The sequence below is a fragment of the Petromyzon marinus genome, chromosome 21 (assembly GCF_048934315.1).
Source record: "Petromyzon marinus isolate PM22_M1 ecotype Great Lakes invasive population chromosome 21, UKy_Petmar_22M1.pri1.0, whole genome shotgun sequence".
Taxonomy (NCBI): domain Eukaryota; kingdom Metazoa; phylum Chordata; class Hyperoartia; order Petromyzontiformes; family Petromyzontidae; genus Petromyzon; species Petromyzon marinus.
The window spans coordinates 4,838,744-4,866,219 of NC_133687.1; the positions used below are offsets into that span (position 1 = coordinate 4,838,744).

General features: G+C 57.7%; 3 protein-coding genes across 3 annotated transcripts in view; 2 read left to right on the forward strand and 1 right to left on the reverse strand.

Annotated features, from left to right (window-relative positions):
* LOC116944495 (protein RUFY3-like) overlaps nt 1-8,218 on the forward strand; it is a 28,749-nt gene extending 20,531 nt beyond the window's left edge. The window contains exon 15 of the mRNA XM_032958151.2: nt 415-8,218. Coding sequence (XP_032814042.1) covers nt 415-478 — 64 coding nt within the window. The 3' untranslated portion in view covers nt 479-8,218. The remainder of the gene's footprint in view (nt 1-414) is intronic.
* A 1,613-nt stretch (nt 8,219-9,831) lies between these two features.
* Nucleotides 9,832-18,915, reverse strand: BSCL2 (BSCL2 lipid droplet biogenesis associated, seipin). Its single transcript, XM_032958152.2, has 10 exons — nt 18,334-18,915; nt 17,654-17,738; nt 17,155-17,298; nt 16,061-16,195; nt 15,381-15,478; nt 14,500-14,635; nt 14,239-14,332; nt 11,392-11,433; nt 10,771-10,908; nt 9,832-10,338 (listed from the first exon to the last, which is right to left on the reverse strand). The coding sequence occupies exons 1-10, from the start codon at nt 18,642-18,644 to the stop codon at nt 10,130-10,132; spliced, it is 1,392 nt and encodes a 463-aa protein (XP_032814043.2). The 5' UTR covers nt 18,645-18,915; the 3' UTR covers nt 9,832-10,129.
* Nucleotides 18,916-18,966: 51 nt separating this feature from the next.
* Nucleotides 18,967-26,636, forward strand: LOC116944493 (mitochondrial potassium channel-like). Its single transcript, XM_032958149.2, has 5 exons — nt 18,967-20,171; nt 21,313-21,477; nt 23,628-23,822; nt 24,448-24,598; nt 25,547-26,636. The coding sequence occupies exons 1-5, from the start codon at nt 19,728-19,730 to the stop codon at nt 26,035-26,037; spliced, it is 1,446 nt and encodes a 481-aa protein (XP_032814040.1). The 5' UTR covers nt 18,967-19,727; the 3' UTR covers nt 26,038-26,636.
* The last annotated feature ends 840 nt before the right edge of the window (nt 26,637-27,476 follow it).

A 27,476-nucleotide genomic window follows, 5' to 3' on the forward strand; every position in this document is an offset into this window, starting at 1 on the left:
TTTTATGACGCCGTGTGACGAGGGGGTAAAAAAAAATCGTCCAAAATCGCGTGACGTCATTTATGGACGGCCCCTTACTTCATAGCAGCGGGGAGCGTCGGTCCACGCGGTTTTCCGCACTCGAATCCGACGACCCGAGTTCCATTCCCACTCACAACCACCAACATCGGTGACAAACATCTGAACCAGTCCCGGGCCCTCCCCTATCTATGTTGACCCTTGGTGCAGTGTGTAAACGTCACCGTTGTGGAGGCGAACGCGGCCCTAAGGGCGCGGTGTTGACCACACTGCTCCCACGTTAGGTGCTGCTCGCCAACAGCACTTGCCCCGACAGCCATGGTGGGCTACCTGCGGGACATTTATCTTTGTTGTCATCGTCGTCGTCATCGTCGTTGTTGTTGTTGTCTCTTGCAGTGAGGAGGCCTCGGGCAGAGGCTCCAAGAGCCAGGCTCGCAAGTCTGCACACAGACGCTCCTAGCGCGCGCACGTGTACACGCGCGTGTACGTGTGTGCGTGAGTGTGGCACGCGTACACACACACACAGTTATGTACGTATGTACGTGTGTGTGTGTGTGCTTGCGTATGTACGAGGCACGTACACGCGTATGCTTGTACGTGTGTACACGTGTACACACGTACACGCGTATACCTGTGTATGTGTGTGTGTACACGTGCACACACGTACACGCGTATGCTTGTATGTGTGTGTGTACACGTGCACACACGTACACGCGTATGCTTGTATGTGTGTGTGTACACGTGCACACTCGTACACGCATATACCTGTGTGTGTGTGTGTACACGTGCACACACGTACACGCGTATACCTGCATGTGTGTACACGTGCACACACGTACACGCGTATACCTGCGTGTGTGTACACGTGCACACACGTACACGCGTATACCCGTAAGAGCGTGCTTGTGTGCGAGTGTACACACGTGCACGCGTATACCTGTGTGTGTGTACACGTGCACACACGCACACGCGTATACCTACACGCGTATACCCGTAAGAGCGTGCGTGTGTGCGTGCTTGTGTGCGAGTGTACACACGCACGCAGAGAAGCACAGGACGAACTCCCCCGGGGGGGGGGGGTGGAACACACGCAGCCCGCCCCCCCCTGCCCCCTCCGCTGATCCCCGTGCCTTCTCCTCTGCCCCCCCCAGCCCTCCCACCTCCTGTGCCCCCCTCCCTCCCCCATCTTCCACTGGGCAGGAGCCTCCTCCCCCCCCCTCCTGAGCCTCATTGTGCACGTCGGTGTGTGTGGCCATCTGGGTGGCGGTGTGGTGCTCAGGCTGTAGGTGAGGCTGTGATGACTGTAGGGCAGGCTGTGATAGCTGTAGGCGAGGCTGTGATAGCTGTACGGCAGGCTGTGATAGCTGTAGGTGAGGCTGTAGGGCAGGCTGTGATAGCTGTAGGCGAGGCTGTGATAGCTGTAGGGCAGGCTGTGATAGCTGTAGGTGAGGCTGTAGGGCAGGCTGTGATATCTGTAGGCGAGGCTGTGATAGCTGTAGGTGAGGCTGTGATAGCTGTAGGCGTGGCTGTGATAGCTGTAGGCAAGGCTATGATAGCTGTAGGGCAGGCTGTGATAGCTGTAGGCGTGGCTGTGATAGCTGTAGGGCAGGCTGTGATAGCTGTAGGGCAGGCTGTGATAGCTGTAGGGCAGGCTGTGATAGCTATAGGCGAGGCTGTGATAGCCTGTAGGGCAGGCTGTGATAGCTGTAGGTGAGGCTGTAGGGCAGGCTGTGATAGCTGTAGGCGAGGCTGTGATAGCTGTAGGGCAGGCTGTGATAGCTGTAGGGCAGGCTGTGATAGCTGTAGGCGAGGCTGTGATAGCTGTAGGTGAGGCTGTGATAGCTGTAGGCGAGGCTGTGATAGCTGTAGGCGAGGCTGTGATAGCTGTAGGTGAGGCTGTGATAGCTGTAGGGCAGGCTGTGATAGCTGTAGGGCAGGCTGTGATAGCTGTAGGTGAGGCTATGATAGCTGTAGGGCGGGCTGTGATAGCTGTAGGTGAGGCTGTGATAGCTGTAGGCGAGGCTGTGATAGCTGTAGGCGTGGCTGTGATAGCTGTAGGCGAGGCTGTGATAGCTGTAGGCGAGGCTATGATAGCTGTAGGCGAGGCTGTGATAGCTGTAAGTGAGGCTGTGATAGCTGTAGGTGAAGCTGTGATAGCTGTAGGTGAGGCTGTGATAGCTGTAGGCGTGGCTGTGATAGCTGTAGGCGAGGCTGTGATAGCTGTAGGTGAGGCTGTGATGACTGTAGGTGAGGCTGTGATAGCTGTAGGGCAGGCTGTGATAGCTGTAGGTGAGGCTGTGATAGCTGTAGGCGAGGCTGTGATAGCTGTAGGGCAGGCTGTGATAGCTGTAGGTGAGGCTATGATAGCTGTAGGCGAGGCTGTGATAGCTGTAGGTGAGGCTGTGATAGCTGTAGGCGAGGCTGTGATAGCTGTAGGTGAGGCTGTGATAGCTGTAGGTGAGGCTGTGATAGCTGTAGGTGAGGCTGTGATAGCTGTAGGCGTGGCTGTGATAGCTGTAGGCGTGGCTGTGATAGCTGTAGGTGAGGCTGTGCTAGCTGTAGGGCAGGCTGTGATAGCTGTAGGGCAGGCTGTGATAGCTGTAGGTGAGGCTATGATAGCTGTAGGGCGGGCTGTGATAGCTGTAGGTGAGGCTGTGATAGCTGTAGGCGTGGCTGTGATAACTGTAGGCGAGGCTGTGATAGCTGTAGGCGAGGCTATGATAGCTGTAGGCGAGGCTGTGATAGCTGTAGGTGAGGCTGTGATAGCTGTAGGTGAAGCTGTGATAGCTGTAGGTGAGGCTGTGATAGCTGTAGGCCCGGCTGTGATAACTTTAGGCGAGGCTGTGATAGCTGTAGGTGAGGCTGTGATGACTGTAGGTGAGGCTGTGATAGCTGTAGGGCAGGCTGTGATAGCTGTAGGTGAGGCTGTGATAGCTGTAGGCGAGGCTGTGATAGCTGTAGGGCAGGCTGTGATAGCTGTAGGTGAGGCTGTGATGACTGTAGGCGAGGCTGTGATAGCTGTAGGTGAGGCTGTGATAGCTGTAGGTGAGGCTGTGATAGCTGTAGGCGAGGCTGTGATAGCTGTAGGTGAGGCTGTGATAGCTGTAGGCGAGGCTATGATAGCTGTAGGCGAGGCTGTGATAGCTGTAGGTGAGACTGTGATAGCTGTAGGTGAGGCTGTAGGGCAGGCTGTGATATCTGTATGGCAGGCTGTGATAGCTGTAGGTGAGGCTGTGATGACTGTAGGCGTGGCTGTGATAGCTGTAGGTGAGGCTGTAGGCGTGGCTGTGATCGCTGTAGGCGAGGCTGTGATGGCTGTAGGCGAGGCTGTGATAGCTGTAGGTGAGGCTGTGATAGCTGTAGGCGAGGCTGTGATAGCTGTAGGGCAGGCTGTGATAGCTGTAGGTGAGGCTGTGATAGCTGTAGGCGAGGCTGTGATAGCTGTAGGCGAGGCTGTGATAGCTGTAGGGCAGGCTGTGATGGCTGTAGGCGAGGCTGTGATAGCTGTAGGTGAGGCTGTGATAGGTGTAGGTGAGGCTGTGATAGCTGTAGGCGAGGCTGTGATGGCTGTAGGCGAGGCTGTGATAGCTGTAGATGAGGCTGTGATAGCTGTAGGTGAGGCTGTGATAGCTGTAGGCGAGGCTGTGATGGCTGTAAGCGAGGCTGTGATAGCTGTAGGTGAGGCTGTGATAGCTGTAGGCGAGGCTGTGATAGCTGTAGGTGAGGCTGTGATGACTGTAGGGCAGGCTGTGATAGCTGTAGGTGAGGCTGTGATGATTGTAGGTGAGGCTGTGATAGCTGTAGGCGAGGCTGTGATAGCTGTAGGCGAGGCTGTGATAGCTGTAGGTGAGGCTGTGATAACTGTAGGGCAAGCTGTGATAGCTGTAGGTGAGGCTGTGATGACTGTAGGTGAGGCTGTGATAGCTGTAGGTGAGGCTGTGATAGCTGTAGGTGAGGCTATGATGACTGTAGGTGGGGCTGTGATAGCTGTAGGTGAGGCTGTGATGACTGTAGGTGAGGCTGTGATAGCTGTAGGTGAGGCTGTGATGGCTGTAGGGCAGGCTGTGATGGCTGTAGGTGAGGCTGTGATAGCTGTAGGCGAGGCTGTGATAGCTGTAGGTGAGGCTGTGATAGCTGTAGGCGAGGCTGTGATATCTGTAGGCGAGGCTGTGATAGCTGTAGGCGAGGCTGTGATAGCTGTAGGCGAGGCTGTGATGGCTGTAGGCGAGGTTGTGATGGCTGTAGGTGAGGCTGTGATAGCTGCAGGATGGATAGGCTGTGAGGCTGTAAAGCAGGCTGAGACTCCCGGTCAAGCTGTAATGATGTGTAGCGCAGGCTGTAGTTCAGAATGCGATACTCTAGTTCAGACTGTGCAATTGCTGGTCAGGATGTGAGGCAGTAGGTCAGACTAAGGCTGCAGGTCAGACTATATGTAGTTCAGACGATGGTTAATCCCGACTGTAGTTCAGACTGCAAGACTGTAGGTCAGGCTGGGACTGTAGGTCGGACCGACTGTAAGGGGCCGTCCATAAATGACGTCACGCACCTAGGAGGGGGGGGGGGCGGTCAGACATTTGTGACGATGTGTGACGAGGGGGGGGGGTCAAAAATCGTCCCAAATTGTGTGACGTCATTTATGGACGGCCCCTAAGGTCATATTACGAGGCTTTAGGTGATGCGCTGTGCCCCGTCGTTGACCCCATGAAGCCGTGGTTCAGAGACTGCGAAGGCATCATTGAGACGCTGTAAGGGCGCGCTGGCGGGTGAGGCTGCAGTTGAGAGTCAGGGTCAGCCTGTCCGCCTGAGAGGTCACTCGGACGATGATTTTAAAATTCACGCCGACCGGCGAACTTGGACGCAATTCTCCGCAGGCTCCCCCATGCCCGCGGTGTCATCGAGTAGCCTCCATCATCATCATCATTGTCGTCATCATTGTCGTCATCATCATCATTGTCGTCATCATCATTGTCGTCATCATCATTATCATCATCATTGTCGTCATCATCGTTGTCGTCATCATTGTCGTTATCATCATCATTGTCGTCATCATCATCATTGTCATCATCATCATTGTCATCATCATTGTCATCATCATTGTCGTCATCATCATCATTGTCGTCATCATCATCCTTGTCGTCATCATTGTCATCATCATTGTCATCATCATCATTGTCGTCATCATCATTGTTATCATCATCATTGTCGTCATTATCATTGTCATCATCATCATCATTGTCGTCATCATCGTCATCATTGTCATCATCGTCGTCATCGTCGTCATCGTCATCATCGTCGTCGTCATCATTGTCATCATCATTATCATTGTCGTCATCATCGTAATCATTGTCATCATTGTCGTCATCATCATCATTGTCGTCATCGTCGTCATCGTCGTCATCATTGTCATCATCGTTGTCATCATCATTGTCATCATCATTGTCATCATCATTATCATCATCATCATCTCCAAAGTTCCTGGTTTTGATCTTCCACGAAGCTCATTGTCCACCCTCGACCGCATCCGTACAAACCAAACCATAGCAGATGCGGATGCCTGATGCACATTTGGACAATTAAAAACGCTCCAGTTGTGTGCGACTTTGTTCATCCAGAACAGACCGTGTACAACGTACAACGACGCAATGCCCAATCCGCAAATATAAAGGAGACATCACAGCGACACGCCCCGGTGCTGCCGACGCGGCTATCTGGCTTGACCACCTGGATATGAGATTGTAGTTGTTCGCTCTGCGACTACATCAGCAGCCGTACGTCACCATCACCCGCTCTCACTAACGGCCTCTCTCTCACTCTGTGTGTGCGATGAAGGGAAGGGCCATCGTCCAAAACGTCGCCTGCTATTTAAGTTGCGTTTTAAGGCCATGCACGCGCACACGGCGGCGGCGGCGTTGTTATTGTTGTAGACACAAGTTGTTGTCTGTGCTTGTACACCGCTGATAGCGTCGGCTGATGGAGGAGCTGTGTGGGTGGCCAACGTGCAGCGACACCCGTGACGATTCGTCGTCCACCGGGTTTTCTGGGTTGGGCCACGTGGCAACGCACAATCCTGGCCAGAATCGAGTTGCGACACCCTCCCGGCCGCCCGACACGGCCAAAGCGAATTCAGTCACCGCGCGGTGTGACCATGCGTGGCCGTTCGTCCACGTCCCGGGCTCCTGGCCTGCAGACGCAGCGTCCGTTGAAGTGGTGTGGACCTGATCGCTGTTGAACCTGGCCGTGAGGATTAGTCCTCTGGCTCACCGGGCGAGTTGAGTGGGTGGGTGGATGAGAGGGTGAGCGCATGTGTGAGTGGGTGGGCGAGTGTGTAGCAGTGTGGATGGGTGGGCGAGTGAGTAGGAGTAGGTGGGTGGGTGTGTGGGTAGCAGTGTGGGTAGCAGTGTGGGTGGGTGTGTGGGTAGCAGTGTGGGTGGGTGAGTGTATGGGTGCGTGGGTAGCAGTGTGGGTGGGTGTGTGGTTAGCAGTGTGGGTGGGTGAGTGTATGGGTGCGTGGGTAGCAGTGTGGGTGGGTGTGTGGTTAGCAGTGTGGGTGGGTGAGTGGGCAGGAGTGTGGGTGGGTGAGTGTATGGGTCCGTGGGTAGCAGTGTGGGTGGGTGAGTGGGTAGCAGTGTGGGGTGGGTGAGTGGGCAGGAGTGTGGGTGAGTGGAAGTGTTGGTGGGAGAGCTGGCCCCATCATAATCGGCGCGTTGTCACCACGGCTTTGTGCGCCAAGTGACGATTACATTCGTTTGGCCGTGTCAAGTGGTGGAGTTTCCCGACAGAAAATCCGGCCAGGACCGTTACCGCTGTACCAGAGCACGTGGCGTGACCCTGGAACTGGACGAGGATTCGTGACGGTGGCTGCGAGCGCGAGATTTCTGCGGCCCTCGCGAGCGACCGTGATGCGACATTTACCGCGTGTGCGGCATTCCCTCGTTCTTCGCGAACTCGCTGTCCGCGGTTTTGGCTATCCGCGAATCGCATCTGGAACTCTCCGCGACTGCTGCATCGAGAGAGAGACATAAAGTGATTCGATTTCTGTATTTATTTAAGGTAATTCGTAAAAAAAGATTTTCGTAGGCCGATTTTGATTATCCGCGAAATTTGCTGTTCGCGTGCATCTACCGGAACACATCACTCGCCGCGAATTAACGAGGGACCGCCGCACTCCGCTCTTCACCGTGCACAGCGTTCACTGGTTGTGTAGCCGCCTCTTGTTATTGTTTACAGGCAGCAGCGGGAGACGGTCGCCCTCTTACAGTGGGGGGGGAGGGGGGCGCTACAATCGTGAAACCAGAAGGGGGCCCCGGTGGGAGGGTGGTGAGGCAGCCCTGCATTTATCTGTGTGATGGAAGTTGTGGGAGGGCCCTCTATTGCTTTGGGTGGGGGCTGTAGTATTGCAGCCTGTGCATAATTTATCACCAAACAGTTTGCAGGCGAGCGCTCGACCGAGTTGCGGGGGGGGGAGGTTCGTGGTGAGCGGAACGTAGCCACAGGTCGAGGCGAGATATACTGGATGTGGTGTGCCGGGTCGGCAAATGTATCCTGGGTCGCAGGCTTAAGACTGGAGTAGGCTGGCAAAGTGGCTTAGTGGGCACAGGCCCGTAGCAGGGGTAGATTCGTCCTGGATGTGGTGTGCCAGAGGTGGGCGGGGGGAAACGGACGTAGCCACAATGAACACCATGGGGGGGGGGGGGGGGTTGTGACGATTGCCTCTTTGGGAGCGTCACACTCCGCAAGGCCCTGCCGCCATTTCACAGACACAGCCCGCGGTAGTTTCAGAGTAGTGGTATAGGTGAGGGGGTGGTGCGGGTGGTGGGCGATGCTGCTGCTTTGCAGGCTCGGGCACAAAGTGGGCCGAGCTTGCAAATCACATTACAGGATGTTTAACGTTCATTGCGAGTGCGGTGGACGACGCGGAGTGGTAGTATTTTAATGGATAATACCCAGCACCACCGCAGTATTAACCAGGGCGGCCTGCCAGGTTCGAACCTCGAGTCCCCGCAACTTGCAGTGAAGGCGCTACTACTGCTGGGCCAGCGACCCTGAATATCAACAACGCTTGCACGTACACGCACGCGCACGTACCCAATCGCGGTGTTTATGAGCAGGAATATTCAGACTGTTGGGGCCTCGTGTACTGAACCTGTGTGTGTGTGCCACTCAAGAGGCCTCTAGGGCAAATAAACCAGTGATGCCGTCACGGGCCCGTGTCGCTCTTCTCTCCTCTTCAATGACACTGATGCAGCTCTGCACAGAGAGCGAGTGAGTGAGAGCGAGTGAGCGGTGATGCGCCTCGCAGCGAGAAGTCCCCTGGGTTCGATTCTCAACCTGGGCACCTCTCTCTGTGTGGAGTTTGTTCTCCCCCTGTTCTGCAGTGAGAATGGGGAGCGGTGGTGAAGTTGTTCGTGCGCTACGCGAAAAACCAGGCAGCCAGTTAAATTCCTGCTCACGGCTGATATCAGTGCCGAATAGTTGAACCAGACCTGAACCTCCCCTGAGTCGACTAAGCTTCCAATGGGTGTCTGGTGCGGTGTGTAAACATGACCATTGCGGGGTCAAAAGGTGACCGGGCATGGTGCTGGCCACCCACCCCCTCGTGTGCCGTGGCAGACTTCATAGCTGCTGCTACCCGCTTACAGCACTTGTCCCATGTCTGCACAAAGCTCTAAAAGTGACGACTTCAGATTTTCGATCTTCTCCCCCTGTTCTGAGTCGGCTTCCTCCGGGTTCTCCTGCTTCCTCCCGTAGCTAAACCCACACACAGCGGAATTGGCATCGGCCAAACCACATCCCCAAAGTTGACATTCCCTGCAAAACTCTTCAACTGGGATCACACAGCAGCAGCATCGCCCCCGATTGCTGCGACAAACCTGGCAGGACCCTCCTAAACATGAGACTTGAGATTCGATGAGGCTCTCCTGGGTACTGTGTTTTTATAGGAACTGGAGAATCCAGATGTAGTGGACTAACTCGGAGACACTAAGAGTTGGAGGCACTTCTATTTAACCGAGCACCCTTCGCACAATACACACCCCCTACGCTGGTCAACACTCTTCTTGTCGCTCGCTTTATCCACAACGCTACGTGGGTCGCTAGCCTATACACAACGCTAGCCGTCGAACACCGACGGCGCTGAACCGAGACAGCCAACTACCGTCTAGCAGCGCAATGTCGAGTGAAGACAGCGACGATCTTCAACAGCACGACGGGGATCCCACTCCAAACGACAGCCCCGAGCTCTCGCTCAGGGACCCCCTTTTATGCTCCCGGCGTGGCCTCGCTCCGCCCTGGCCACGCCCCCTCTCTAGAACCTACCAGCGGATTCCCGGGGCTTCCCCGTGTGCTCCTTCTGTAACCTTTCCCCCAGACATCCCCTCTAGTGTATCACGTGGCCCGCTGACGTCAGGGCTGCTGTAAGCCGCAGATCCCCTTCCCCGCCAGCAGCCAGCGCTATGCTGCTACACCACTTATTCTGTCACTACACAGATAAAACCCATGCAGAACAGGGGGAGAAACAACTTTTCCCGCACCTACCGATTAGCAAGCATGATTGGCTACGTATGGTGCGAAAGAAGTTCAACATACATACGTACAAACTGGCCAGAGAGGGGTAGCGGACCCAGTCGGGGATCGAACCCAGGCCCCCTTCTACCCAGGAGACCCGAGCGCTCACTCATGCGGCCACGTTCCCAGCCCTCCGCCGCGTCGGCGGTCGTTTCGAATGTACGGTCACGCGTCCCCACTCTGGAGCTGGTGGTCTAGACAAGGCTGAAGAGCCCCCGAGGGGGCGTCGGAGACATTGGCAGACGTGGGTCACCATCGGGTCATTTGAGTTTATTTGTTTATATTTTTTCAAGCAATCGCGAACGTGCAGAGGGGAGAGGAGGGGGTTGAGGGAGCTCTGTAACAGTCTTAAGTATGCACTGGGACTGGCAGATCGCCACGGCTCTTGCCACAAGCATCACAGAGAGCGAAGGGCGCTGGGTCAGAGTGCACGGCACCGCTGGGTCAGAGTGCAGGGCGCTGGGTCACAGTGCAGGGCACTGCTGGGTCAGAGTGCAGGGCGCTGGGTCAGAGTGCAGGGCACTGGGTCAGAGTGCAGGGCACTGGGTCAGAGTACAGGGCCGTGGGTCAAGTGTTCAGGGGTCATAGTTGAGGGGGGGGGCGATGGGCTAGGGGGGAAGTGCGTAAGCGAGGTCACGTGACGCTGCCTGAGTGACCCCTGCTCCGGGTCAGAGGTCGCAAGGAGGGGGGCGTCACCCTCTTCCGTGTCGTCGGTGGCGACGACGGCAGTGGCCTCCTCCGTGGTCCCCACGGCAACTGGAGGAGGTGGGGGTAGGGATGGGGTTAGCGGGTGGGGGGTCGGGAGGGATCGGCTAACGGGACGTCGCAAATCACCCTCATGGCCACCACCGCCGCCGCTGGCGTGATCTCGAGCGAGCGGAAGAGACTAGTGAACTCCCAGCGTCTCCAGCACGGCCCCACCACCACCGCCGCCGCCACCACCAGCATCACTATCGCTGCCGCCGCCACCACCATCACGACCACTGCAACCACCACCGCCATCACCACCACTATCACCACCACTGCCACCATCACCACCACCACCGCAACCATCACCACCACCGCCATCAGCACCACTGCCACCATCACCGCCATCACCACCACTGCCGCCATCACCGCTGCCACTATCACCACCATCTCCATCACCACCACCTCCATCACCACCGCCACCACCACCACCAGTGTTACCTCGAACGAGCGGCAGAGACGAGTGAACTCCCAGCGTCTCCAGCACGGCCCCACCACCACCACCGCCATCACCACCGCCACCACTATCACCGCCATCACCGCCACTATCACCACTACCATCACCATGACCACCACGGCCTGTGAAAACATCACGATTCTCATTCATAACTGATTATTCGGAGAGAATTGCTCTCCAACTCACCAGGCGAGTTGTTAACTCACCGGGTGATAACATCTCTCTAACTCACACTATTATCACACCAGGTGATTTGAGAATCACTCTCAAACTCGCCTGGTGTGTGAGAATCACTCCCTTACTCACCATCGGGTGAGTTGAACTGACACGATCACAAGCCGCGCGCCGTTGCACGCCTGTGCACCACGTGACGATTTTATTTGTTTGGCCGCGTCGGGTGGTGGAGGGCCTTATGAGACAATCACGGCCAGATCGGTACATTTCCTAACCCAATAATTAATCATGAACAATGTCGTTGGCTGCCAATAACCCTAAAGGTAAAAAAATGGCCATCACCAGCAAGAGGAGGAGAGGGGAGGAGGAGGGGGGGGGAGGAGGAAGAGGGGGAGGAGGAGGGGGACCCCAAGTGACTCTGTGTGTGTCACCTGTTCCTGCCGGTGTCAGCAGCGTTTGTCCAGCAGTCAGTTCTACGCACACACAGGTACAGACGCAGTTACAAAGACACAATCAGATACACACATACGCAGGTACACGACAATAACAACCGCCATTCGCCAACACAGCCTTGCCTGCCAGAGGAGCTCACCGATGTGACTGTGTCCAGATCTTTCAAGGATTTGTGAGCTCCTCACACATGCAGCCTGGTTGAACCCAGGATAGATCGTAGGCAGGCCAGCCTAAATGTTTCTAACCAGCACCGAGCCATCCCTCGACCGCACCCGGTCATCGATCAGCCTCCCATTGCATCTAGACCGGACGGAAATTCCTCCGGTACAGCCATGAAAGGCTTCCCGAACTATGTGGTCAACATTTTTTTTAATGATTTAGGAGTCAGAGAACATCCCTGTCACACCCCAAGGTGAACAGGGAATGGCTCTGAAGCCCGGCCACGTTGCTTTACCCGGGCCTGGCCACCATCACGAAGGTCCTTAATGATTGTGAGCAGAGGGTCCGGGACTCCAAAAGCACGAAGAACAACTGAAAGCCCTGGCCTGTTGATGGTATAAATAGGCCTTGACCAGGTCAATAATGCAGAGATGGAGGTCTTGTTGGAATCACCTACACCTCTGCTGTAGCAGACGTACAGAAAATATGGCATCTGTGCAGGACCGCCCTGGTCTGAAACCACATTGGGGCTCTGCAAGCCTCCCCTCAGCGGCCCTGGCAAGGTGATGTTGAATAATCCTTGCCAGGACCTTTCCTGGCATACTGAGGAGGGAGATACCCATGTAGGTATTACAGTCTGTGCGGTCGGTCCCCCTTCTTGAAGGGTGGACCACCAGGGCATCATTCCAATCCTGCGGAACCTGTCCAGTGGTCCGGACTGTTGTAATGATGTCAACAAACATGCCACCCTCCATCAGCAGTTTGCTTGGGAGATCATCTCTGCCTGGCGCTTTTCCTGTTCTCAGACTCTGGATCGCGTTCCACACTCCCCCAACTGATGGCACTTCAGCCAGCCACTCACAGGGAGTGACTACTTCTTCCATTATTTAAGGCACAGCAGCTTCAGCAGGGTCATCCCCACCTTGCCCATGATGTTTTCTGGGCTGAGGGATTTCCCCTTACCCAAGATCTCACAGAAATGCTCAGCAAACCTGCAAACCTGTTCCTGGGGATCAGAGATCAGATCACCGGTCTTTCCCCCGAAGGATGGTGATAGGTGTGGTGCTAATGGAATTAAAGAGCGATTTGTGATCATGGGCTACCGAGACAGATCTCATCTCCTCAACAACCCACAACCACCACTTCTCATTCTCTGACGTGGTATGCTGTAGATGGTAGGAGTGGGCCTGCTACTTTTTCTAAGCTAGCTGGAACACCTCCTCCGTCAGGATCTCTAGGGGAGGTTTGGACCGCGTACCCAAAGCAGCCATTGCAGCTGCATGAGCCACAGTACTAAACCTTGCCCATTTCCCCTCAGCATCAAGAGGAGGGGGGGGGGAGGATGCCAACCGCAACTCCAAGCGATGATGACATACTCACTTGCAACTTTCATCAGCTGAGACCAGGCCACTGTTGGTAGATCCTGATGTCAAGAACATGGGCCCGCATCTGTTGTTCCATCACCATGTAGTCCAGCAGATGTTCTTACTTGGACCTGGCGTGCATCCATAATTTGTGGATGCGCCGATGCTGGAACAGCGTGTTGGTAATTTCAAGCCCATGGGCTGCACAGAAGTCTAGCAGCCTCCTACCATGGTTATTTCGCTGATCTGGACCATGCCAATTACTCCAGCCCAGGTGCCTGCATCATGACCAACTCAGGCATTAAAGGCACCCAACAGGATGACTATATCCCGAGGGGCCATTTTAGCTAGCACCCGTGACAGGAGGTCATAGAAGGCATCTGACTCATCGGCCTTGCCTGCATCCCTCCACTGATGTTCATCTTCGGTGGGGGCATAAATAACCACGACCACCACTCCTCGCCTCTGGTTGATGGGAAGGCGAGCCCACAGTACCCTGGGACTCACAGCCTCTCACACCTCACTGCCACGCTCCCTTCATTATTTTGTTCAGAGGAAGAGCCACTCCCTGTTGTTTGCTAGTTTTCTGCCTCGAGTAGAGGACTGTCAAAACCTCATAGTGACCAGAGATAGAATCAGTCCACCAGACCTCCTGAATACCACAGAGATTCAGGCGGTACTGGTCCAGCTCGCGACAGAGGAGTGGCAGCATCTCCTCCACACTGAGTCTTTGCGCATTCCATGTGACCACTCACAGTGGCTTTTTGCCAAATCTGGAGGAACCCCAAGGTTCAGTCTCCTGGCTCCGCCAAAATGGGGTTTGGCCAGGGGACGCCATAGATGCCCATCTCCCAGGACCTCCGGCACAAACTTAATTTGCGATTTATATCCTGGTCTAGTGGTAATTTAGTTGAAGGTGGATTGGTCACCTGCCCGTCGCACCGTCCAGAGGCCCCATTTGTCGCTGTGTTGGCTATGAGCACCATGATGGGAAAAAGCCGATTGGAATAGGCCTTCCACCCAGAAAGACAAAGATACACACACAGGTACACACAACAATCGTCACCATTCGCCACGAAGTGGTAGTGATGTCACCTCGGTGGTACACACACACACATGCAACTACACACACATGCAGGTATACACTTATGAACACACAGGTACACAAATATGCACAGAGGTTAACAGACATGCACAAATGCATACTTGCTCACCATCTCACCATCACTATTTCCCCGCTCTCTTTAACGTCTCCATCTCTCACTCTCACCATCTCGCTCACATTATCTCTCTCTCTCTCACCGTCTCTCCGCTGTCTCAGCGCGTCTCGCCGTTGTCTCAGAGTCGTCCCTGGGGTTGAGGTAGTTATGGGGGTCACCCCCTCCCGGAAGTCCACCTGCGGTGAGGGATGCCATCACCACCATCAATACGATCACCACCATCAATCATTCCCATGAATCATTTCACTCCCATCACTCTGCCCCCTCCCTGTGTCCCCCACCCCCGGTGCCCCCCAAGCCCCCGTACCACCCCCCCCCCACCATGCCCCCCATGCCCCCTTACCTGCACGCGGATGTTGTCGGGAGGCCTGCCCCCCCCCCACTGAAGGTAGGAGAGCAGCGCGGCCACAAGCAGGAACGAGAAGTTACTCACAACTCCGACGAGTGCGCACGTCACGGGGAAGTAATACATCAGGTACCTACGGCAAAACACGCGGCGACCACAATCACACGGGAACCACACACGGGAACCACACACAAGCACGACTCAACAACCAGACGAGTTGAACCAGAGGCACAGGACCATCATCACCATGAGTGCACAACTTGGCGCAGTCACCGCTCATCATGGTGGTGGCGATGGTGGTGATGGTGATGATGGTGGTGGCAATGGTGGTGATGGTGATGATGGTGGTGGCAATGGTGGTGATGGTGGCGTCACCTGAGCCCTGTGGATGATGGTGATGATGGTGTTCATGGTGGTGGTGTTGATGGTGGTGATGGTGTTGATTGTCGTGATGGTGGTGGTGTTGATGGTCGTGATGGTGGTGGTGTTGATGGTCGCGATGGTGGTGGTGTTGATGGTGGTGATGGTGGTGATGGTGGCGTGGTGGTAGTGGTGGTGTTGATAGTGGTGCTGATAGTGGTGCTGATCGTGGTGATGGTGTTGTTGGTGGTAGTGGTGGTGGTGTTGATAGTGGTGCTGATAGTGGTGCTGATAGTGGTGCTGATCGTGGTGATGGTGTTGTTGGTGGTAGTGGTGGTGGTGTTGATAGTGGTGTTGATAGTGGTGCTGATTGTGATGGTTGATGGTAGTAGTGGTGGTGGTGTTGATAGTGGTGTTGATAGTGGTGCTGATCGTGGTGATGGTGTTGATGGTAGTAGTGGTGGTGGTGTTGATCGTGGTGCTGATAGTGGTGCTGATCGTGGTGATGGTGGCGTCACCTAAGCCCCGTGAAGCGTGCATGGATGCGCACGATTGCCGAGTAGATCTCCACTCTGCGCGCGCGAATCTCAACCAGAGCCCCCCACGTGGGGCGGTACTACACACACACACACAACGACAAAGATCCCCCATGTAGCACACACAGGCAGTTGCGGCAAGTGCTATTAGCGAGTAGCACCTATGAAGGCTGGCACGGCACACCTATGAAAGGGTGGTTGTGGTTGTGTGTGGGTGTATTGTGGCTGTGGGTGGCTGTGCGTGGTGGTTGTGTGTGATTGTGTGTGGGTGTATCGTGGGTGTGGTGGTTGTGGTTGTGTGCAGTGGTTGTGTTCGATTGTGTGTGGGTGTATTGTGGCTGTGTGGTGGTGGTGGTTGTGTGTAGTGGTTGTGTTTGATTGTGTGTGGGTGTATTGTGGCTGTGTGTGGCTGTGCATGGTGGTTGTGGTTGTGTGTGATTGTATGCGATTCTGTGTATTGTGGCTGCGTGTGGTGGTTGTGTGCAGTGGTTGTGTTCGATTGTGTGTAGGTGTATTGTGGCTGCGTGTGGCTGTGCATGGTGGTTGTGGTTGTGTGCGAATGTATGCAATTGTGTGTATTGTGGCTGCGTGTGGTTGGTTGTGGTTGTATGCGATTGTGCGTATTGTGGCTGTGCGTGGTGGTGGTGGTTGTGGTTGCTCACCGCGTTTTCCCGGTAGTCCGAGTAGAAGTTGACGTCAAGCGTTTGCTTCTGCTCGGTCCAACCGCCGAGCAGCAGCGGTGCGTTCACCACTGTCTCCATCAACCGCAACAACCACGAGCGGTACCGCAACATCACCTGCACCACCGCAACAACCACGGGCGGTACCGCTACATCACCTGCACCACCGCAATAACCACGGGCGGTACCGCTACATCACCTGCACCAGTACCACGAGTGGCACTGCTGCATCACGTGCACAACCACCACCATGGCCACAACATCGCTAATGTGTGTGTATGCCAATACTGTGGGGAGAGGTAGCGCAGCGGTTAGCGCTTTGCACTACAAACGCAGTGACTCGAATTCGATTCTCGCTCACGGCCAATACCGGTGACGATTATCTTAATCGGTGATAGGCCTCCCCTAGGTCGACTTCGCCTCAAATGAGTACCTGGTCCTGTGTGTACATGTCGCCACAAGGTAGACAAAGGCGGCCGGGGGTGGTGCTGGCCACACATGCCCTTATGTGCCGTACCGGCTTTCATAGGTGCACTTGCCCCAACAGTCTGTTAAGGCTACACGGGGGATTTTTGGCTTTGTTTTGCATGCCTCTGCTGACAGTAAATACTGTGTCGTGTAGTGAAGTGTGCGGTAAGTCCTCGCTTAACAAGTGGCGTTCACGCTACAACGCGGTTCTTCCATTAGAGAACACTTTTCGCACAATGCGTAACGCACGCCATCATGAGGCAGAACGCGCACCGTTATAACGTGGAACGAGCCCCGTTATAATGCGGGACACGCCCGTCATTACGCGGTTTCTCGGACCAGTCGATGAAGAACTACTTTCTTCAGCTGCGCGGCCGAGCGGAGCGGTGATACAGAACACGGAATGATACGGTAATGCGGCGGCGTACCCCCAGTCGTTTGTCCCACCATCTCGCTGTGCATGCGTAGTTGATCGCATCTGGTCAAACTTGATTGTTACATTATTCATGGGGAAATTGTTTTTGCTGAAACGCACTTTTCAGGAACGCATCTACCGTGTTAAAGGAGGACTTACTGTATTGTAGCAGGTACTGTCAATGCGTGAGTACCGCGCGCTCTGCTGTTTGCAGACTCTCGCCTCCACGCCCGTACGTCTCCATGACGACCATGAACATCCCCAGCCGCTGATTGGTCGGAGACTCGGGGAGGACCAACTCCAGGGAGATGTGGTACGGGGTCCCAAACATCATCGCCTACATCATCAACACCACCATCAACATCATCACCGTCTACAGCATCACCGTCAACATCATTACCATCTACGTCATCATCAACATCACCACCAACTCCAGAGATGCGTGATACAGGGTCCCGAACATCATAATCAACTGGACCCGGTCCTCCCCTACGTCTACTCATCCTCAAACGAATACCTAATGCAGAATATAAACATCATAATTGGGGAGGCAAAGGCGGCTGGGCGTGTTTCTCACCACACCACCGCCTCGTAGGTGTCGTGTCGGCCTTCACTAGTGCTCGCTAACAGCACTTGCCCCAACAGTCTGTGCAGGCTACACGGGGTATCTTTGTCTCGTGTGTGCGAGTGACCTGGTCACGCCCGTGGTTGGTGGTGAGCGAGACGTTCGCCACGGGAAATGAGCACAGCTCCTCCCCGAGACGGGGGCAGTCGGACCTGGGGACAACACAGAGGGTGACACAACAGCTCGTGCCAGGCTAGGTGCACTTTGAGGTTGCCGTCGTGTCTGGGAGCCTGGCTGCTGGCAGGTCGCGGGACAGGTCAACACACACAATGCACCTGCACCCCCCACCCACCACCACCACCACTGGTATGGTCTCCTCGGTCCCGTGTCCCCCGTGCGTCCAAGGGTCACCCCCCCAGTCCCGTGCCTCCCTTGTTATCCCTGTGTGTGCTCCACCCCCCCACTGCTCCCTCGTTTCTCCTGCGTCTTGGCTGTGGTGTCCCCCGGTGTCTCCCGTAACTCCTCGCCACGTCTCCACCCTCGTGTCCCTCTTGCGTCTCCCCCGCTCACGTCCCGCGCAATGCCGCGTTGTCTCCACGTCCCCCTCGCCTCTCTTTCCCGCGTACAGCACATTCCGCCTGCGTCTCGGCGCGTCTGCTCTAGTCCCGTCTCGGTCCCAGAGGCGTCCTCGTGTCTCCCCCCCCTCAGTCCCCTTCCACCCCTGCGTCTCCACGTCTCCCCCTCCTCGCATGCGTCTCCCTCCTTCGCGAAGCCAGGCGGCTCGGGTGAGGGCCAGGGCCCCGCTACCTGAAGTGGTAGTGCGCGGGCGCCTCGAAGCTCACGGCCGGCATGTACGAGTAGTAGAAAGAGCCGTAGAGGAAGAGCGACACCCAGAGCAGTAGCAGCAGCACGGAGCCCGCGAGCGCGGCGCGCAGCAGCGAGCGCCGCGCCCGAACCAACCCCAGCACCAGCGCCTCGTGGCCCCACGCCGCCAGCAGCAGCAGCGGTCGCGCCGACAGCGACGGCGCGGCCAGGGGCCCACCGCCCGCGCCTCCTCCGCCACCTCCCCGGCCCCGCGGCGGCGGCGGCGGCGCGGTGGGAACCCGGGGACCCCGCATCACCGCGCCGCCCGGAGGTCTCGGCCGCGTTCTCGCGCGCCGGCGGCCAACCCTGGCAAGCGCCGGCAAGGCTCGAGGCAGCGCTAGGCCGCAGCTGCCGCGAATGCTGTCGATGGTGAAGACGGGGCTGGGGGGGGGGGGTAAGAGAGGGAGGGGGGGGAGTTGTGGGTCACGTAGGGGTCAGGTCAGGGTGGCCGTAGAGGTCAGAGTCGCGCGTGAGGTCACCCGCCGCTGCCGCAGCGCCGCCGCACACGTGCGCGCTAATTTGAATCAGCTGTTTACAGGGATGCACTTCCGGCAGGCGTCACCGCTGGACACGCCCCCCCCCCACCAACCCACCGCGCGGAATGACGTCACTTCCTAGCCGGCCTCCGAGGTGTCAAGGGGGACCCGGGGTCGAGATTGAACCCAGCGACGCGGGGGACCGGGGACACCGGGAGCAAGGGGGACCGAGACACCGGGAGCAAGGGGGACCGGGGACACCGGGAGCAAGGGGGACCGAGGCACCGGGAGCAAGGGGGCCCGGGGACACCGGGAGCAAGGGGGACCGGGGACACCGGGAGCAAGGGGGACCGAGGCACCGGGAGCAAGGGGGACCGAGACACCGGGAGCAAAGGGGACCGAGGCACCGGGAGCAAGGGGGACCGGGGACACCGGGGTCGGACCGAGGCATTCGAAGTTTGCCGGTGGGACTCAAACCCTTGGACTGGGGAAGTGGCGATCGAACCTCGGGACCCGTGAATTCGGGGGTCCCGGTTTGGGGTCTGTGACTCAACCCCCTTAGGACTCTGGAGTTGACCCAAGGCATCATTTGACTCAGGAACCAGGAACCCCAAGGCAACGGGAGTCCAACCTGGGACTCGGGGTGGTGGGGGGGTGGGAGCCGGACGATTTTCAGCGGTCAAACTCAAGGCCTTGAGACGAAGGGGACCCGGTCGTCTGCGGGTGGCGCTCGGGGCGATCAGAGGACCCGGGCAAACCGGGGGCAGAACTCGGCGGGCGAGACCGGGGCCGGGCCGCCCTTGAACCTCGGCTCAAATTCGACCTCCTCGGGACTCTGGGATATACCGGGCAGTGCACGCCATGTTCTCATGCCGGGGCCGAGTTACTCCGGGTCCGTGGCACCCGGGGCTGCGGCGTCTCTGCTCGGGTTCGAGTTCCGCTGTTTCCCGTGGCCCAGCTGTTCCGGGGGGCCCAGCTGTTCCGGGTGGCCCAGCTGTTCCCGGGGGCCCAGCTGTTTCCCGTGGCTCAGCTGTTCCGGGTGGCCCAGCTGTTCCGGGTGGCCCAGCTGTTCCGGGGGGCCCAGCTGTTCCGGGTGGCCCAGCTGTTCCGGGGGGCCCAGCTGTTCCGGGGGGCCCAGCTGTTCCGGGGGGCCCAGCTCTTGTTCCCGACCTGGTGGCCACTGTAAGCGCGGGGCTCCGCGTGGCCACGCAGCGCGCGGCCCGTGCCGGCCGCCAGTGGTGGAGCCGCTACGAGGAGGTGGTGGGCCTCACGGAGCTACGAGACGCGCAGAGCAAAGTGACGCAGGTACCCTTGGGACCGCCGGGTACTGGAGTACCAGAGTACTGTGGGACCACGCGTGCTGGAGTACTAGAGGGCATGGTACCACAGGGTACTGGAGTACCAGAGTACTGTGGGACCACGTGTGATGGAGTACTAGAGGGCATGGTACCACAGGGTACTGGAGTACCAGAGTACTGTGGGACCACGTGTGATGGAGTACTAGAGGGCATGGTACCATGTATAATGAAGTACACTACTTGAGTGCCGTGGACGGCGTGGGTGCTGAAGCGCTATAGTGGTATTGTATCGCGGATCATTGCTGCTGCACAGGAGGTGGTGGTATTTTGGTGGTTGTAGCAGTGATGGTGATAGAAATTCTGGTGATAGTAGTAGCAATTCTGGTGATAGTGGTGGTGGTGATGGTGCTGGCAGCAGTTCTGGTGGTGGTAGCAGTTCTAGTGGTGGTGGTAAGCAGTTCTGGTGGTAGTGGTGGTAGCAGTTGTGGTGGTGGTCGTGGTGGTGGGAGCAGTGGTGGTGGTGGTAGCAGTTCTAGTGATAGTGGTAGCAGTTCTAGTGGTGGTGGTGGTAAGCAGTTCTAGTGGTGGTGGTAGCAGTTGTGGTGGTGGTCGTGGTGGTGGGAGCAGTGGTGGTGGTAGCAGTTCTAGTGATGGTGGTAGCAGTTGTGGTGCTGGTGGTGGGAGCAGTGGTGGTGGTAGCAGTACTAGTGGTGGTGGTAGCAGTTCTAGTGATGGTGGTAGCAGTTCTAGTGGTGGTGGTGGTAAGCAGTTCTGGTGGTAGTGGTGGTAGCAGTTGTGGTGGTGGTCGTGGTGGTGGGAGCAGTGGTGGTGGTGGTAGCAGTTCTAGTGGTGGTGGTAGCAGTTCTGGTTGTGGTGGTGGTAAGCAGTTCTGGTGGTAGTGGTGGTAGCAGTTGTGGTGGTGGTGGTGGTGGGAGCAGTGGTGGTGGTGGTAGCAGTTCTGGTTGTGGTGGTTGGTGGTGATGTGAGCAGTTCTGATGATGGTAGCAGTTCTGGAGGTGGTGGTGGTTTCCCAACCGAGGCATGGGAAACGAGACAGGTGCTTGGGAAGGTGCTCGGAACCGGCGCCAACAATTTGCCCAAGCTCTGTGGTCCTATGTTGGGATGTCGTGGTTGTGGCCATCCCCCAGGCGGAGGGGGTGTTCCTAGCGGCACGCGGGGCCGTGCGCGCGGCCCAGGCCCAGGTCGACGCGCTCCAGGTTCAGCTGCGCCAGGCGAGGGACCGGCTGGAGCGAGTGGAGAGAGACGACGCGAGGTACCTGGAGCTCGCTACTGAGGAGCACCGCCTCCTGCAGGTGAGACACGGGGACACGGGACAGGGGGAGACAGGGGCCAGGGGGTCAAGGGACAGGAGGAGACGGAGACACAGAACAGTCGGACACGGGGCAGGGGGAGATGGGGGAGACGGAGACACGGGGATATGGGATGGGGGGTGGAGATGGAGATACGGGGGAATGGAGACGTGGAAGCACGAGGACACGGGGACAGGAGACAGAGACACGGAGACACATGTGGGACACGTGCGGTGTCTGCTTAGTCATCAGCTTGTGTCCCGTATGTCTCTTAAACCTTGGTCCCGTGCGGCCCGCGTGTGTTTGTCGTGTATGACTGCGTGCCATTTGCTGCGTCTCATATCTTCCTTGTGTCTGCACAGGAGGAGTGCGCGATGCGAGTGGGCTTCATGCACTGCATGTCTCCCACATGTCTCCCTGTGTCTCACCGTGTCTCCCCGTGTCTCACCGTGTCTCCCCGTCTCTCACCGTGTCTCCCTGTGTCTCACCGTGTCTCCCTGTGTCTCCCACATGTCTCCCTGTGTCTCACCGTGTCTCCCTGTGTCTCCCTGTGTCTCCCACATGTCTCCCTGTGTCTCACCGTGTCTCCCTGTGTCTCCCACATGTCCCCCTGTGTCTCACCGTGTCTCCCTGTGTCTCACCGTGTCTCCCTGTGTCTCACCGTGTCTCCCTGTGTCTCACCGTGTCTCCCTGTGTCTCACCGTGTCTCCCTGTGTCTCCCACATGTCTCCCTGTGTCTCACCGTGTCTCCCTGTGTCTCACCGTGTCTCCCTGTGTCTCACCGTGTCTCCCACATGTCTCCCTGTGTCTCACCGTGTCTCCCCATGTCTCACCGTGTCTCCCTGTGTCTCCCTGTGTCTCACCGTGTCTCCCTGTGTCTCACCGTGTCTCCCTGTGTCTCACCGTGTCTCCCTGTGTTTCACTGTGTCTCCCACATGTCTCCCTGTGTCTCACCGTGTCTCCCCGTGTCTCACCGTGTCTCCCTGTGTCTCCCTGTGTCTCCCACATGTCTCCCTGTGTCTCACCGTGTCTCCCTGTGTCTCACCGTGTCTCCCTGTGTTTCACTGTGTCTCCCACATGTCTCCCTGTGTCTCACCGTGTCTCCCTGTGTCTCACCGTGTCTCCCTGTGTTTCACTGTGTCTCCCACATGTCTCCCTGTGTCTCACCGTGTCTCCCCGTGTCTCACCGTGTCTCCCTGTGTCTCCCTGTGTCTCCCACATGTCTCCCTGTGTCTCACCGTGTCTCCCTGTGTCTCACCGTGTCTCCCTGTGTTTCACTGTGTCTCCCACATGTCTCCCTGTGTCTCACCATGTCTCCCTGTATCTCACCGTGTCTCCCCGTGTCTCACCGTGTCTCCCTGTATTTCCCCAAGCCCCCCCTACCCCCCGCCAACGTGTCGCCCCATGTCTCCCCATCCCCACCGCCCATGTCTCCCTATGCCCCTACCGTGTCACACTGTGTCTCCACGTCTTTCCCCATGCCTCCCCTCTGTATTCCCCGTGTCTGTGCAGGAGGAGCGCGTGGTGTAAGCGGGCTACATGCGCTGTGTGGCTTGTCTCCGTTTGTCTTCCCGTGTCTCCCTATGCCCCCCACCATGTCTCACCATGTCCCCGTGTCTCCCTATGCCCCCCACCATGTCTCACCATGTCCCCGTGTCTCCCTATGCCCCCCACCATGTCTCACCATGTCCCCGTGTCTCCCTATGCCCCCCACCATGTCTCACCATGTCCCCGTGTCTCTCTATGCCCCCCACCATGTCTCACCATGTCCCCGTGTCTCACCATGTCCCCCCGCCATGTCTCACCATGTCCCCGTGTCTCCCTATGCCCCCCACCATGTCTCACCATGTCCCCGTGTCTCCCTATGCCCCCCACCATGTCTCACCATGTCCCCGTGTCTCCCTATGCCCCCCACCATGTCTCACCATGTCCCCGTGTCTCCCTATGCCCCCCACCATGTCTCACCATGTCCCCGTGTCTCACAATGTCCCCCCGCCCACCGTGTCTGCCCCGTGTCTCCGCACGAGCACATGGTGCGCGTAGGCCACATGCACTGCGTGTTTCCGCTTGTCTCCCCGTGTCTCCCCGTGTCTCCCAGTGTCTCACCATGCTCCCCCCCCCACTCCCTCCTCGTCTCCCCCGTGTCTCCGCAGGAGGAGCGTGCGGTGCGCGCCAACCACGTGCGCTGCGCCCACGCGGAGCGCGACGCGTTCTCCGCATTCTCGGCGGGCGTGCGCGAGAGCCACGAGAAGGAGCGCGCACGCACCGAGCGCACCAAAAACTGGTCGCTCATCGGCTCCATCGTGGGGGCCCTGGTCGGCGTCGCGGGCTCCACATACATCAACCGGGCAAGCGGCGGGGGGGGCGGGCACGGGGGACATGAAGGGGGTTTGCTTTGCTGTGTGAACTTGCGTCCCGTGTGTTCTCAATCCCACGGGTCCCATCATGGTCATCATCATCGTCGTCGTCGTCCCCATGTCCCACATGAATCCTACGTGTCCTGTGTGAATCCCGTACATGCACGTGTACTGTAAGAGTCTCACTTGTCCCGTACGACCTCCGTCATTGCCGTCGTCATGGTCGTCATGGTCGTCGTGGTGATCCCCTTCGTATGTCCTGTGTGCGAGTCCCATGCACCCCACATGTGGCTCCGTCATCTTCGTCGCCGCCGCCATGGTAACGGTGCTCTCGCCCGCTCTCCGCGCCTCCCCGCCCACACCAAAGACAAAGATCCCCCATGTAGCCTGAACAGACGAGGCAGTGGGTGGCCTACACTACGCCCAGCCGCCTTTGTTTCCCTCATGGCGACGTTGACACATCACACCGGGTGCTCGTTAGAGGCTCAGTCAACCGAGGGGAGGTCCATGTCCAGTTCGGATAATCAGGACTGGTGTTGGCGGTGAGCAGGAGTCGAACTCGGGTCGCCGGATTCGTAGCGCAGCGCTCTAACCGCCCCCCCCCCCCCCCCCGTAGGTCCGCCTGGCCGAACTGCGCCAGCTAGTGGGGGAGGCGCGGGGCGGCCCCGAGTCGCTGCAGGACGCGCTGCGGGAGCAGGCGGCGGCGCACGCACAGCAGCAGGCGCAGCTCGCAGGCACCGTCACGCAGCTCCGCACGCTGCTACTCGGTGCGCCACACACACACGCTGCCGCTCTCTCCCGTGGGAGTGTCGCTCTCTCCTGTGTGAGCGTCGCTCTCTCCCGTGGGAGTGTCGCTCTCTCCTGTGTGAGCGTCGCTCTCTCCCATGTGAGCGTCGCTCTCTCCTGTGGGAGTGTCGCTGTCTCCCGTGTGAGCGTCGCTGTCTCCCGTGTGAGTGTCGCTCTCTCCCATGTGAGCGTCGCTCTCTCCCGTGGGAGTGTCGCTGTCTCCCGTGTGAGTGTCGCTGTCTCCCGTGTGAGCGTCGCTCTCTCCCGTGAGAGCGACGCTCTCTCCCGTGAGAGCGTCGCTCTCTCCCGTGGGAGTGTCGCTGTCTCCCGTGTGAGTGTCGCTGTCTCCCGTGTGAGCGTCGCTCTCTCCCGTGAGAGCGACGCTCTCTCCCGTGAGAGCGACGCTCTCTCCCGTGAGAGCGTCGCTCTCTCCCGTGTGAGTGTCGCTCTCTCCCGTGGGAGTGTCGCTCTCTCCCGTGTGAGTGTCGCTCTCTCCCGTGAGAGCGACGCTCTCTCCCGTGAGAGCGTCGCTCTCTCCCGTGTGAGTGTCGCTCTCTCCCACGTCGCTCTCTCCCACGTTGCTCTCTCCCACGTCGCTCTCTCCCGTGTGAGTGTCGCTCTCTCCCATGTGCGTGTCGCTCTCTCCCGTGTGCGTGTCAGTGAAATCGTCTTGGTCCTTCCCCTGGTGCGGTGTATAAAGAGTAGTGGGGAAACAGGCAAATGGGGGTGGTTCTGGGCACACCACCTCCTCTTGTCACCTCAGCCTTCGGTGCTACTAACAGCGCTTGCCCCAACAGTCTGGTAAGGCTGTGCAGGGGATCTTTGTCTTTCTCCCTGTCTCGTGTCTCTCACGCGTCTCACACTAGCGCGAGCCCCCCTTTCTCCCTGCACCGGCGCCGCCACGTCTAACGTCTCCCATCTTTTCCCAGCCGCCGGCACCGCCAGCACCCAGCAGCCACTGGCACCGACCCCCGGATCCGCGGAGCCGGCGTCGAGCGTCGGCGGCGGCGGCGACGACGGCGGCGGGATGCCCGCGTGGCTGGCGCCGCTGCGGGAGGCGGCGGAGCGCTCGGACCGGCGGCTCGCCGAGCTGACGGGGGGCGTGCGCGAGCTGCGCCGGCTCGCCAGCGGCTCCGCCAACGGCCACGCGGGGCCCGCAGCGCGAGTCGAGGGGAGCGGCGAGATTGACGAAACGGCGGCGGAACCAGTGGGGACGAAGTCCGGCCCAGAACCGGCGGGCGGCTGCGCTTGGCCGGAGGGGACCCTCGACGAGGAGATTGAGCGCGACGCGGCGGTGCTGGGCGCCCTGTGGGACACGGAGGAGCGGCTGGCGCGGCGCGTAGACCGGCTGGCATGGGCCGGGGTAGCGCTCGCGTTGGGGGCGGCTGCTGTCGCCGCGGCGGTAGCGCGGGGGGGGTGATGGCGCCGGTCGGGGGGCAGGGGAGTACGTCCAACACACAGTTGTGCACACGACAGCCACTGTTCAACATTAATTGGCGGTGAATTTGCCATGGCGCTTGTGCCAGGCTAGGTGTACCTTGAGGCCGTCACGTGAAGTGTGAAAGGCTCGCTGCTGGTAAGTCATAGGACAGACCCAAGTGCCATGGGTTGTGCGGAGATGACTGGTAGGTGCATCAACTGTGCTCCCTACTGTGCCACCTTGCATACACAGACACGCATGACACACATGTAACACGCATACATACACATGCTCGCAAGGTTGGAACATGCATCGCTGAGTGCGAGAAGCAACTTTAATGGATGAACCATCGCTCGTGCCAGTCACTCGCTCCCTACCGGTTGTGCCTCCGTCCGCTTGTGACGCCATGCTGCTGCGATTGGTTGCGTTGTGATTGAGCGATATGATATGCGATTATTAAAATGAAGAGGCAGCTGCTGCAGTTGTGAGTTATCGAGGAGACCCACGTGGGAAACCCTGGAAACTACTGACAAACCTTCCTGGTGCTGGAGCTGTCAATAAATAAACCACGTCACATGGTGGTGATGTTGGTGATGCGATGGTGTTTCTCATAATTGGTGGTGGTAGCAGGTTAGGTGGTGGTGGTGGTAGCATTGGTGTGAAGGCGGCGGTGGTGTAGTGGTGGTGGTGGTGACCTAATCGGTAACCAGGCTCAAGCCTGCTTGGCTTCTCTGTTCTGTTGCGATTGGACACGTTGCGGGAGATTTGGTCATGGGCAAAATGATCGTGGTGGTGATGGGGGCCGGTGTGGGTGTATGCAGGAGTAAGGAGATCTGGGCAGGTGGGCGAGGGATCTTGAGTGCGCGACACTGAGAGACACTTCTGTTATTTTATGATGCTAGTTTGCGCATCATTGAGAAACATGCGTCTAGAGCAGTGGTTCTCAGACTGCGGTCCCCGGTGGTCCGCGACAGTCCTCCAGGTAGTCCGCGGAACTCTGATGCAAACGAAGGTTGATCCTCATATGAAGACTACGTTTTTTTTATACCCTTAGTTTAAGGCATTCATTTATATTTTACTTATACAGTAAAACCTTGGATTGCGAGTAACTTGGCCTGCGAGTGTTTTGCAAGACGAGCAAAATTTTTAAATAAATATTAATTTTATAAACGAGCGAGTGTCGTGCAATACGAGCAGTGTACGTGTATACGCTTTGTCTGCCGAGGGTCACGTGATCACAACTGATATACGTTGTGCTTTGATAAACGAGTGCTGTGGATTACAAACACGTTTCGGGAACGAATTATGCTCGCAATCCAAGGTTTAATTGTATTTAATTTACAAATTAAGTTAGGTAAATTGTCCTGATCAAACTACCCTAACCCTAAGATCTAAATGCCACCCCAAAAAAAACTTATAGCTGCGTTGAACAAAAATGT